Below are 13,402 nucleotides of genomic sequence, written 5' to 3' on the forward strand. Positions count from 1 at the left end.
ATTTTTAAAAATGTAAACTTCTTTATAATACAATGAACACAACAGATTATGCTAACACCTTCACTGATTTAGTTCATGTCTATGGGTCTTAACAGCCATTTTACAAGCATGACCACTCAAACCAATAGAGTGAGCAGACAGATCTGTTGAGCCACATCAGAAGAGTCACCTTCCCAGACAGGCTGACTGTAGATTTGAATGGACATGACACTAAAACTGCTGTATAGACACATACACTGTCTCAAACCATGGAGGAAATAAATTGACATTAAGGTTGTCATTCAAAGTAACAATATCACAGAAACAGTGTTTTGCCAGCTTCTGCATTCTTTACTCACATTATTATGCCTACATATTGCACCATACATGTAAAACACTACGGAACAATTTCTACGAGAAGGTCCAGACTGTGCAACCTTTTTGATGCTGGTGAACCTACACTCAACTGCATAATCCCAAAAGAGTCACTGGACAACTCACGGGAGAAAAGCGATCGCCGGTGTGCGGTTAGACACCTGGACTCTATGGATTATTATTACACACAGTAACATTTCTGTGCCTGCTCCTTTTGAAGTAAGTGACAAAACTCCACCTAAGACCCTCTCTTGAGCAAGTGTTTCATTTTAAGCTCATGACTAGTACCATAGCATGTGATTTAGGTTAAGCTTAAATGCTTTACCAGTTTGAGACCTCAATGAGGAGGAAAATTCTGACCCGGCATAGACATAACAGTACAGTTCTTCCTCTCCTAATCAGCAGATAGAAGACTTCACAAGAAGAGAGGAAAACAAACTCAATTTATCTAGCTGAGGAAGGTATGGTTGCTTGCCAACTGTTCTTTTAACTCGGGGCAACACCAGTCATGAGCACATTGGTTTTAACATCACCTCAGAGTCTTAGTTTATTTGCTATTTTCATATGCTTTTTTAACATTGCTTCTCACCAGAAGGGTATGGGAAAAAGCATGACAGCTTGCAACAGCATGCCGAAGGGTGTCACAAGCCTCACGCCCTGGCAAATCCCAGTGAACCTCGACACATCCCCAAAGCTTGTAGCCTGGGCAGAGTGGGGTTGAGCGGCCCCATATCCCCTGGCTGCCCGCAGAGCCGCGAGGGGCCATCACAGCCGGCTGCCTTCAACACCCCTTAAGCTGCAGACTCCTGAAACAATAAGCTCCAATGCTCTCTTTAAAGCCTTGGCAATGTATTGCATTGACGGGCAGCTAGGAACTTTTTATGCCAAAAATGCATATATGCATAGTAACCATCTCCTGAAAATCCCTATGACATTTTGAATTAAGTAAATTATTGTGCATGGATAACAGCAGCTTTTTGAAAGATAAACTCAGCCATTTATTTGTTATTATTTTATTATTTGAAGTCATTTATATACTTTATGTTATGGAGAAAATAATAAAACAACCCTCTTTCTAGGTTACAAGAGCATAAACAAATGTGTCTGAAAGTAGAAAATGCCTTTTTGCTTTCTTTTAAATAAAGCAGCTCTTTTTTTTTAAACTTTGTTAAAAAATATACTCCAGGTTGTTTGCCAAGTATCATACCAGAATAAAAATTTTACAGCAGTGTCACAAAGCCCTGAAATTAGAGGTTTATAATGCAAAAAGCTGATACAGCCTTCCCCACAGCAGTGTGGGTCTTGCTGTAATATTTGCTATTTTCAAATTCATGAAAAACATTCATGCTTATTTCCTACTAATCTTGATTGATTTACTTATTGATTATAAAAGGTGGATGGAAAAAAGGTTCTGGAAGCAAAGGAGATAGAGGGTCTTATCCAAAGCTCATTGAAACGAATGAAAAAATTCCTGTTCACATCAATGAACTTATGTTAAATCTCATAGTATAGATTTTCTGTATGATACTTCACCAAGTACATCTCTACTCTCATCTCAAGCTACCATCTATCTGAGAGATAAAGTGGCTATTTTCCATTCTCCTGACTACTTATTTTTTTCCTAGCTATTCAAAATCAGCTTTCACAAAGGCAAGTTTTTACTCCCTATACATATGAACTACACAATACTCTGAACTGAACTGAGACCACTATATTCATTTTACAGCGTGGTTTTAAATAGATGTGATTTGCCATATAGTTTACTGTTCTGCTAGATTTTCTGATTGAGAGCAGTCAGACAGATAGTAAGAACAGAAAATTGATGCATATACAATTGAAATATTACCCTTACCACGAATTCCTGTAAATACTTGTAGTGAAAACTATTTAGATTAAGCTGTAGAACCCTGAAAAGCAAGACAACTGATGGCAAGTAATTGGCTGAGACACAATACTAAAAAACTAATGAATCTATTTTAAAATGCACCATTGGTAACAAATCTGAAATAAAATAATATGCTAATTTCACAAGAATAATACAGAACAATTTTATTATTATTATACCTGATCACTTAATTCTGGATAATTTTATACATTACATACCCAGTTTCTGTTTGGTATATTGTTCTGTTTTTATTTATATTGAAAGATTAATGCATTGTGATCAGGAAAACAAGTCAGGCATATTAAATACATATTAAGGAGTACATATTTTCCTATTTAGTATACAAAGTATTTCATAAATATGAATTATATTACAAAAATAGTTTCTGCCACGCTCACACAGTAAGCACTTTGACAATTTTGGAAAACCCGTTAGGGTTGCAAGCATTTCATGTAACTGAGAAGGAACTCTAGTTTTAATTGGAGATGAGTCTTACAATAGATTCTGCATAAACATCAAATATTTTCTTCAGATCACCACAAATGCTGCAGAAGTCAGTTTTTTGTTTTTTTTTTTAATTTTATGTATAGACAGGTATGTTTCAAGTGGTCAAATTTATTTCATCGGTATGTAATGCATGGTATATTTTAAACAAATATTTGCACAATTTAACATTATAATTCCAGTGGTTTCAAGATGCAGGCCATAAATGTAACCAATTTACACATACTATCGAATGTTCTCTCTTTGCATGCTTGTTACTTTTCAGATAATCTTTAAACAGTGCCATTACAACACCACAAATCAAAGGATTACTCCAGTTCCACCAACTTAAATCCACGTGCAGGATGAAGGACCCAGCTGAGGTACAAACACCAGTACCAGGCTTCTTGTGTTTGCTCTAACAAATCACAAGGAGACGAAGGTTTAACATTTAAGGTAGAAAACATATATGCCTCTTGAGGTTAAATTCAGTGTAACGTGTATAAAGCATCCCTTTGGCAATAGAGTTTGCAGTATCCCTACAAGATTCCACAGGGTATGAGCTTTATGTAGTAAAACCTATTAAGGAATTTCTCCTCTACTGGACAAATCATGTGCAGCTACAGTTAATCAGATACCCTTGGATATCCCCTGCCTCTATGCCTATCAATATAATATAGTATTTGGAAGTTAAAAGTCAACAAAAGGCACTTTCATCATTAAATAAATGTCCTCTGTAGGCAATAAGATTGCATGAACTACATTTTATTCAAAGCTGTTTGTTCTTCAAGGACTTGTAGGTAGTCAGGCGAACCTTGAAGTTTAGCTTTTAGTTCAAAATATTCACTCTTTCTTTGTTCTACTACAATTTTACTATGATTACCACCTATTAGAGATTTCTTGTTTTTTTTGTCTTGTTGTTTCTCTGGGTAACGTATTTCAAAGCCACTGACCCCTATACTGTTGTATTCTTTTTTACTTTCAAGAAAATTCTGAATAAATACATTGGAATCCCTCCCAGGGAATAATTCATCCAGTTCATCAATTGTGCTGAGTCTTTTTCTGGTATCCACATGCAATAAATCTTTCTCTTTGTCACTAATATTTCGCAGAATGACTTTTTGCCCTGGTGGGTCAGCAAACGTGAAGCCCGTTTCAGACTCCTTTAAGCCACAGGTATGACTTTTGCTCATCTGCTCAATGGTTTGAGGAATGAAGGCCTCTGCGCCCAGTCCGTCTTTTTTGTTTGATTTGTGATCGTGTTTTCTTAGCTGCAGTTGCATAGAACTGCATTCTTGATTTCCAATCCCTTCATGCTTTACAGTTGGTTTTTTGTTGCGCCGAAGCACAAAAACAAGAAGACAAAAAGCAACAAACACTGTTAAAATAAGCACAACTAATATGCTTAAGATCAGGATGGACAACGGAACTGGGCCCCCGGAAGGACTCCGAACTGGTCCCAGAGGTGTTGTAAAAGTGACAGCAGGCACAGGACTAGAGAACAGAGCAGATGGCTTGTTTAAGAGTTTAGGACAGAGGATCTCATTTTTCAGAGACTTCAGTTCAATGTTAGCAAACTGTACAGGTGTTTCACATTTCAACTCCTTTACCACAATACCTTCACTTAGTTTTTCGAGCCACAGTTTTAAAGCAACTAAATCACACGTGCAGTCCCATGGATTACCTTCCAAATCAATTTGTGTCAGAGATTTTAGCTGATCAAGAACGCCACTTACAGGTAAATACATGAAATGATTGTTCCTCAGATTCAGTCTAGCAAGCGGTGCACCAGCAAAAACGTATGCTGGCAAGCTTCGTAGAAGATTGTTGTTCAGGTAGAGCAACTGCAAATTTGGCATTAAATCAAAAGTGCCTGCTAAGATTTCTTTGATAACATTGTATTCCAAATATAGATATTGCAAATTGTGGAGGCCAGCAAACATTTCTGGGCTCAGACGCTCTATCTGATTGCCATTGAGATACAATCTCCGTAAATTTGTAAGGTTGCGGAAAACTTCTCCTTTGATTACTGAAATCCGATTGCTGCCTAAATGTAGTAAATCCAGCCCCTCGAACTCAGTGAAATCTGTGGTGTCCACATCCTTAATATAATTGCCATTTACGTGCAGTTTCTTGGCATTTAAAGGTCTTGGTACGAGTTCGGCCATTGATTCTATATTTCTTTCTTGGCAATTTACACTTAATCCCAGGTCAGAAGGATGTGTTTTGCAAACACAGGGGACTGGGCAAGGTGTTAAAGGAGGCACCCTGGTCTGATAAGATACGATTTGACTGAGATTGCGATTGGATAGTGCTTTGCCTGCTACTATCCCCGAGATCTTAGAAGGATTTGTAGTTTTCGGAGGCTTTGTGACTAATCTGTGCACTGATGTCTGTGTAGTGTGGCCATTAGGTGTGCTGTAACCCGGCTCCAGCTGCGAGGGAGGCAGAACGCGCACATCGAAGTCGCTCCCCGTCCCCATGGAGCACAGCTCTTGCTTGTTGGTTTCTTTCAACAGCCTTCCATACAAGTCACTGGGTGTCTCACAGATAGCTTCGCCAATGTAGATGTTATAGGGCATGTTCTCCAGCCACGCTTTCAAAGGCAACAAATCACAAGTACAATTCCAAGGGTTGTCTTCCAGCTGCAATTCGACAATTCGCCCAATGTGTTCCAGAACTCCAATGTATGGAAGCTTCTGTATTCGATTCCCTCGTATATCCAGATGGGTTAGAGAAGCAAATCGAAAAATATTATCAGGAAGGAATGAAATCAGATTGTCATTAAGGATGAGGACTTTCAGCTTGTGAAGCTTATTGAAGGCTCCCCGTTCAATAAACTTGATTAAATTGTAGTCAGCTTGGAGATACTCCAAGTTCTCTATACCAAGGAAGGTATCAGCTCGGAGAATCTTTAATTCATTGTTGTTCAAGTGCAACTGCTTTAATGCACTAAGACCCAGGAATGCTCCTCCCTCAATGTTCTGTAATTTATTATTACCCAGTTGCAAGGACACTGCATGTGTAAAATTAAGAAAGGTATTTGGATATAGAACAATTAGCAGGTTGTTTTGAAAGTTGAGGTGGTAAAAATTGGACCATGGTGGTTTAAGCTGATTTGGTCTGTAGACTGCAACCTTCTCACAGTTGACATAGAGTACATTCTCAACTGACACACAGGAGCAAACATTGCAAATTTCCACAGATATATCAGCATCTGCAGTTGTAGAAGAAACTGGAGATGACAGAACCAGAAAGAGCCACAGAAACATCTTCTTGTGATCAGCAAGCAACCTTAGGCTCCTGAACAAAGATAAAGAATCTAAAGAAGAAAGAAGGAAAGAAAAAAGAAAATGTTTTTCAGTTGTCATTGTTCCAAAAAGTCGTTCGGGTTAAAAATTGTACTCCACTGAGCTACTGTACCTGCCAAGGATTATAGATAAACTACAAGCACTGAATTTCAAACAACATGAAATGAATTTTAAACAACATGAAAGGTTTTAACAACCCAAACAAATACATGGGAGCTAGAATTTCAAATACGGAATGTAAATCCCTGTAGACAAATACAAATAACTTTGTAAGGTCTATCAAATATATTTCTCTTTCTCGCACGCCAAACATGCATAACTAGCAAAATAAAATAACCAAGAGAGATTCCAATTTTATGCATATTTACTCTCCTCAATCCTGCACTGCTCACATGTTGCCGTGCATTTCAGGAATGTTAAACAAAAAAGCTGAAGTTATGCATGCCCAAAAATCTGGGTTGGGATAGCACAGTATAGAAAGAATGAAGCTGCTGGCAAAAAAAGCAGTGTCCGCATTCAATGTATATATCTCTATAGCATCGATGCATACAGATACCACTACATTAATATCGAGATTCACTCAAGGGATACATAGGCATGCAAGCACATTGTTTATGTCACTTATTTTACCTAGTTTAAGTAAATAGGTGGTAAATCAATCACAGAGATACAATGAACCATCCATAAAATGAGAAGATCAGCTCTAGGCAACCAATGGAGGCACACAGATGTGGAAGAAGCATGCACAGGCATACAGTCCCGTCCCCAGGAATAATAACAACACCCTGACTTACAGGGCAAAACAAAGTCACAATTCACCAGCCTGACACTACTGAAACCTGAGAAGAACAACTTTTTTTTTTTTTTTTTTTTTTAATGGTAAAAGCTTATGTAATTTGCTCTCATCCCTGCACTGATACAGAGGTGGCTTTCAAGAACCCTTCACATACAGCCAGGCCAGCTGAGCTGCCATTTTTCACTCAGAAAAACTGAAGGCACAGGATTTCCTCTGAGTTACAGGCTGTTTTTTTCCTAAACAAACCAGTCAATAATCAATTGCTTCCCCCCACCTTCCCCATTCCCCCACTTCCCAACTTGCCACTTCCTTTCACATTGTGGGAAGCAACCGAGTTGGAAGGAGGGAGCCGGGATGGAAGTGCAGGAAACAGGAGCCAGCTGGAGGGAGGAGAATCGGACTGGAGGGAGCCGCAAGGAGGGTAGGATGAGCCGGGGGACCTGGGAGGGAGGGAAGGCAGGAAGGAAGGGAGGACAGGAGGGCGAGAGGGAAAGCGGGGGGCGCTGGGAAGAGGCACGGCAGGGCGAGGGAAGGGCGGCGGAAGGGCCCGGGGAGGCAGCGGGCAGCGCGGGGAGCGGAGCGGCCGCTGCGGCTCCCCGGCCGGGGCAGCCCGATGCCCCGCTGCGGCCGCCCCCGTTGATCCATCTGCCGCCGGCTCCCGCCTCGCCCGCGCTCCGGCCGCAGCTCCGCGGGACCCCGCGCTCCGCCGGCGGGCGCGCAGCGCGGCCACCGCGGGACCCCGGCGCGCTGCGCGGCGCTGCGCCGGCGGCGGGTCGGCGAGCCCGGCCGGGAGCGCAGACACTACCGCAATTTTTTGCCGCAACACGATGGCCGGAGCCGGCTGGGCTGCTGCCGGCTCCCCTCTGCCGTGGGCGCCCCGTCGCCCCCTGCCTCCAGGCGGGGGGAGGGAGGAGGGACGCTGGCGCGCACACACACTACACAGCACACACGCACACGCCGGTGGGAAGGGGGCACAGCGCGGCGATGCAGCCCCGCATCCCTTTGCAACAAGGCACAACCGCCCCCCCTCCCCAAACACTCCCCGCTCAGCACCTTCGCAAAGTGCAGCCCGCAGCGCCTTCACACCCGTCCCCGCGGCGCAGAGCCTGCCCCCGTCCCTTCCGCACCTCCGCCGGCGCATCCGCCGGCGCGGCCCCGGCCCGCCGCTCGCCCGGCCGCCGCAAAGGAGCGAGCCGGCACCGCTCCCCGGAGCCTCCGCGCCGCTGCTCCGGCAAGCGGGGGAGAGGCGAGATGGGAAGGAGGCTCCGGCAGGAAGCCGCTGTCGCCCGCTCGGCTTTGCCCCCCCTCCCCTTAAAATAGCAGCAATAATAATTATAGTAATAACAACAAAACCTCCGGAAGAATAATAAAATTTAAAACGTCAACGTAAAGGCAGCCCCCGCCACGGCCCCTCTCCCCGCCCGCACTCACACGCCCGGCGGGGCGGCCGCCCGCCCCCGGCGCTGCTCCCGGCGGCGGCGCTCCGCGGCGAGCCCGGCTCCTTCTCTACCTCGGCGGCCGGGGAGCCCGCGGCCCCGCTCCGCGCCGCGCCGCTCCGCCGCTCCCCCGGCGCGGTCTCGCCTCGGGCAGCTCCGCGCACACGCCGGGCGGGCGGGCACACCCGCGGAGGCGGGCGGGCGGACAGGCGGGCAGGAGCGAGGCGCAGCGCGGTGCTGCGGTCCCCGGCGGGCTGCGCCGCACGCAGCGCCCGCCCCGCCGAGCCCTGCCCCGCCGCCGGGCGCCCCGCGCACACGCGGCGAGAGCAGCCCTGTGCGCACGGGCGCCCGCTCCCGCCGCACTGCTCTCGCCCACCCCTGCGCGCAGAGCCCCCTCCCCTGCGCCGCGCGCGCGCGCACACACACACACACACACACACAACACCACACAACACACCCCCCCGAGCGCCGAGCCGCGGAGGCACCGCTCCGCGGGAGCAGCCCGACCGCGTCGCAAGCGCGATCCCGCCTCCCGCTGGGGCGCCGTTACCTTCCGCGCGGAGATGCCCCGCTGCGCCCCCGCGGAGCTCAAGCCGGCGCTGCGGGGGCGGCGGCGCTGCGCGGGCGGCGGGCGCCCCCCGGGGCGGCGGGGCCCCGCTGCTGCTGCCGCCGCTGCCGCCGCTGCCACCTGCGCGGCCGCGCGGCGCCCCGCGGCGCTGCCATGGGCCGCGCGGCTGCAAGTGCGGCGCCGGGCGCGGGCGCGGACACGGCCGGGACGGGGACGGGGACGGGGACAGGGACGGTGCCGGTGCCGCCCCGCGCCGGGCTCCCGCCGCCGAGCACCTCCGCGTGGAAAGCGAGGGAGGAGGGGGAGGAAAGGATTCCCCCCCCCGTCATCTTTTCTGACAATCCCCCCCCCCCCCCCCAAGAAAGTAGAGGTGGAAACTGAGTGGGCAGGATGGTAACATTTGCTGCATTTAATGCGAATTGCAATTATGGAACAAAATCGCTGTGAGGAGACATACACGACCCGTTCTTACAACACAGCTATTTGTGTATCTCCTGCTCTCTGGCTAGGTGAAATTCCTCCTCTGCTTAGGTAACAGCTGCAGTCTGATAAAAAAAAAATCCTCTAATGTTATGCACTTGTGCAAAACAGATTCTGCTAATTAAGAACTCCTACTTACTCTACATTTCATAATGTAGTTTGGAATGATAATGAACACCCCCAAACAAGGTGACATCTCTTTCCAAGGTGGGAGAGTCAGTTAACCAAATGAAATCTTGCAAGGGAAGTTCAACTGTTTGTCCTTTACTATGAACATTAATGTAATTCAGTTGGAAAGCTGTTTATGTATTGCACACATACCAGCCGTGAGTGGTAGTTCTGGGCAGTAAACATCAGGGAAGGGAAAGCAGCAACTGCTTTCTTCATTTACAGAAATGAAATAAATAGCTTGCTCTGAAGGCTGACTGCATCTAATTGAAATAATTGCAGAACGTTATTTTGCATTATGCGGATAGACTGATACCTGAAAACAAATGCAGCTGAGACATCAATAATTTGCATATCACAACAGATCTGAAAATGATCTGTGCTTAATATTCAACCAATTAAAAACTGAAGTCTTTAAAATGTAAACTCCTTTAATTATTGAACCATTAACAAAGTACTATTCTCATAAAAGGGAATGCATGTATATAAAAGGCCCAGTTTACAAGCATTTGTATATAGTTTAAGCTGAATTTTTCAAACTCTTTCTTCAAATAAACTTATGGAATAGAAAGCAAAGGTCTATAATAAAATTCATTTAGGAAAATACCTGGCTTATAAGGCTATTTTAACAACAGGTACAGAAATGTAGGTGTAAAGATTAAGGTGCCAGCTTTGTTTAACCAGCTACATTAAGCTGGATGTTAAACTAATTCCTTGCTTATTTAATAGGTGAAATGGTATTTAGACAATATCAAAGACAGATCACTACTCCCATCACCATTCAATCAAGTGCTTAGAGACTGAACCAAAAATCAAACAAACATAACAAAGGAGCACATTTCAACTAAGTAAACCATGAAATGAGTAAGTGTCTAAGAGAACTGTATTTCACCATAACTAAATAATTTTTGATGCTTCTATTATAAATGGTTATTGACAATGACATAAGTTTATGATGTTGTAGAACTTAGAATGAAATTTAGTTATGCTGTACAATTTCATTGTTAGGGTTTTAATATGCTGCATTTTTATATTTATTTCTAATTTGCAGTTACAAAAAATAACTCCTCCTGTAAGTCTTATTTAAGTGGTTTCCAAGTTACTCATCCTAATCTACAACATGTCAAATCCACTGAGAATTAGGCTTATATATCAGCATTCAGCCTGAAAAATACAACAAACCAAAGATAATTTTGGCAATTAAAAACCTAAGCACAAGCTAAAAGTCAAGACTGACATCCAAGACAACGACATACTTACGGAGTAATTCACTTTAACGGGGGTCCCTTCTGGGGGTCTCCTATCTGGGTGGAATTTCCATCCTCATCAGTAGAAATTCTCTGTGTAGACTGATGGTAGATAGTGACTGGAAGATAGTGGAGACAGAAAGGGCAGCTTGGATTATCTGGTCTGGTTCCCTTAAGTCTACAAGATTATTCAGGCTACATGCCATGTCCATTATTGTCATCTCTAACCTTTTCTTAAACATCTTGCCGTGATGCAACCTCACTCATCCCTCTTGATGATTCCTTTTCTCTGTCTGTTGTTTGCCACGTGAGCATGTGTTTTTCCTTCAGTTTAGCAAAAGGAGAGCAAAACCTAACACACAGATAGGTTAGTAAAATAATTTTTGCAAAGACAAGTATCTGAAGAAATGGTAGAAAAGTGAGCCACCCTACTCTCCACCCAGGGAGACACGCACAGGGTGGCATTCAGTACCAGGACAATTAGCTTATCGATAGATGCACCTAAGCAGAAGCTCATGGGATAGCAAGGTAATTCTTTGTTCTTGGCTACTGAAATTCACCATGCAATCTACTCCAAAATTACATATAAGCCTATTTATATTTTGTTTCCTTTCAAATTTTTGACAGCTTCCAAGCAACACTTTTCTTCTAAACACGCAGACATGCTCGGTCATCTACCTCTCCAAATTTGCTTCTGGGAGGCAAGCTGTGCTTTCAACGTCTGTCAGGAGAAAAGCATTCCTGCAACAGAATCATCAAAATGCAGAGGCCAGCAGGGATGCTGAGGATCCCACTCACACCAAGAAGCCTTGGTGAGCGTTTTCCTCGAGCTGTTTGGCATGCACACACACACACGGCTTCAGCTGAAGTTCAGGGGAGTTCTGTGCACCAAGGGGTTTTTTTTTTGCTTTTTTTTTTTTCATCCAGGTTAAGTTTCTGAGAGAGAAATGACCTGATGGGAAATATGAGCTAAACATCCTACTTGTTCTTGGGGATTTCCAGGTGTATTTCCAGACACACTCGCCTCAGGTATGCTTTGGTAAGACTGTCTGAACTCAGGCTACAGGTACAGAGCTTTCTTCTTTCATACAGCTGCTAGCAGCCTACATTCACGCTACCTCTGGGCACAGAGGCATCTCTTTCTGCAGGCACTGAGTCGCTCTTCTTGGCTCTCTCTTTTCTGTCTACTTTGCTGTCATCCCGAAAATGACATCGGGGTAAGTGCTTGCTTGTTTGAACTCACCAGAGATACTGAAGGCTCACACATGTCTGGCCCTTGAAATCAGAAGGCCAAAGAAATTGCAATTGCCACGACCAGCTGAGGAGCACACGTTCCTTGTTCCCGTGCTGACATACATCCCGGGGCTATCTGTGAGCAAGCCCTGTGTATCCAGCTGCCACAACGACACCTGGCAGAGAAGCAGTGTGCATACAGAGGTATTTGGGTTGTTCTCGTTGGAAATAGTCATGCCAGCAGTAGAAACTCATACAAAAAGTCTTCAGAAATCAATGGGAATCTCTGTGGATCAGGCTCTACTTTATAATTATTATGTTAGCACCACATGCTATGCCTTCCTTTTCCCAAAGAACCAAAAGTGAATGCTGCGGTCCTTCGCACAGGGCCAGGGTGGAGGAGGAGCCATCTCATCTGAACACAGGGGAAGGTGGGTGACAACCTCTGAAAAGGCAAGCATAGGTTGATGCAGGCTCTCTCCGCTTCTGGAGTTTCTATGGTTAAACAATTTATGTTTAACAAGTCTACAACATCTTTCTGCTCCCAGATAAATCAGCAACAACTGCCATATTCAGCAAACAACAACTGACACAGCAAAATACAGCAGTGACTGTACAGCACTGTCTTGTAATAGGACTTTAGCTGACAGGACATAGCCTTTTGAGGATAAAAAAAGTCGGTAACTCCACCCATTGCCCCCATCTTCTATGTATTTAGCAAGACTATCTGTCAGAAAAGGGGGAGAGAGAGCATCCTTGAAAAGTCTGCATGTACTAGAGTGAGTCTCTGCATGTGCATCCTTTTAAAGGTACAGTGTGATAGGAAACAGTGTGAGTTTGTAATACACTGAAGACAGAACCACTGTGAAAGACTACTGTGCTAAATAAAGCGGAAGAAATGCTGTCAAATATATGTCTCTGCATGGTACCATATTATTTCCACCTAACTTACTCCATTTTATCCAGAAGCCCTCTTCAATCTGCAACAAGTAACCTATCACCTGCTCCAGGAAAGCATCATCTGAGAAAAACTGCAATGCATGCATCCCTTGAACAGGGACTGGCAGGCATTTTTCATTCCATTCATTTTCACTCATTTGCAATGAGTCGTTGTCTTAAACGTTTGATAAAGTGGGCATGCTGCTGGTAGAGGGCTTTCTGACTAATTCTCTCTGCAAACTCAGCCTGGGGGGACGTCCAGCTTCATAACACTACTCTTGCCAGATTTTACTGTCAGGGCACAGTGGGTAGGCATTTAATTTTGCTAAATTGCAAGATGCCAGTGCAGTGCCGTCAATGCATGTTTACTTATTTTCTTTCTCTGTGTTCAGTTACCCAGAGATTGTTCACCCTCCAGCTCACTGTCAGAGGCTGAAACCAAGCTTGGCCTATCCCCCTATCTCCTGAGAGAGGTGTCAAATCAGAAGGAAAAAAAACAGTC

General features: G+C 44.8%; 1 protein-coding gene and 1 long non-coding RNA gene across 2 annotated transcripts in view; one reads left to right on the forward strand and one right to left on the reverse strand.

Moving 5' to 3' along the window:
* Positions 1-2,421: 2,421 nt before the first annotated feature.
* Positions 2,422-5,994, reverse strand: SLITRK4 (SLIT and NTRK like family member 4). The gene has a single exon (XM_013946365.2). The coding sequence runs from the start codon at positions 5,992-5,994 to the stop codon at positions 3,481-3,483; it is 2,514 nt and encodes an 837-aa protein (XP_013801819.1). The 3' UTR covers positions 2,422-3,480.
* Positions 5,995-7,234: 1,240 nt separating this feature from the next.
* LOC136993248 (uncharacterized) overlaps positions 7,235-13,402 on the forward strand; it is a 33,205-nt gene continuing 27,037 nt past the window's right edge. The window contains exon 1 of the long non-coding RNA XR_010885486.1: positions 7,235-7,250. This is a non-coding gene — a long non-coding RNA (uncharacterized lncRNA). The remainder of the gene's footprint in view (positions 7,251-13,402) is intronic.

This window comes from Apteryx mantelli, chromosome 13, assembly GCF_036417845.1.
Source record: "Apteryx mantelli isolate bAptMan1 chromosome 13, bAptMan1.hap1, whole genome shotgun sequence".
NCBI classification, from domain to species: domain Eukaryota; kingdom Metazoa; phylum Chordata; class Aves; order Apterygiformes; family Apterygidae; genus Apteryx; species Apteryx mantelli.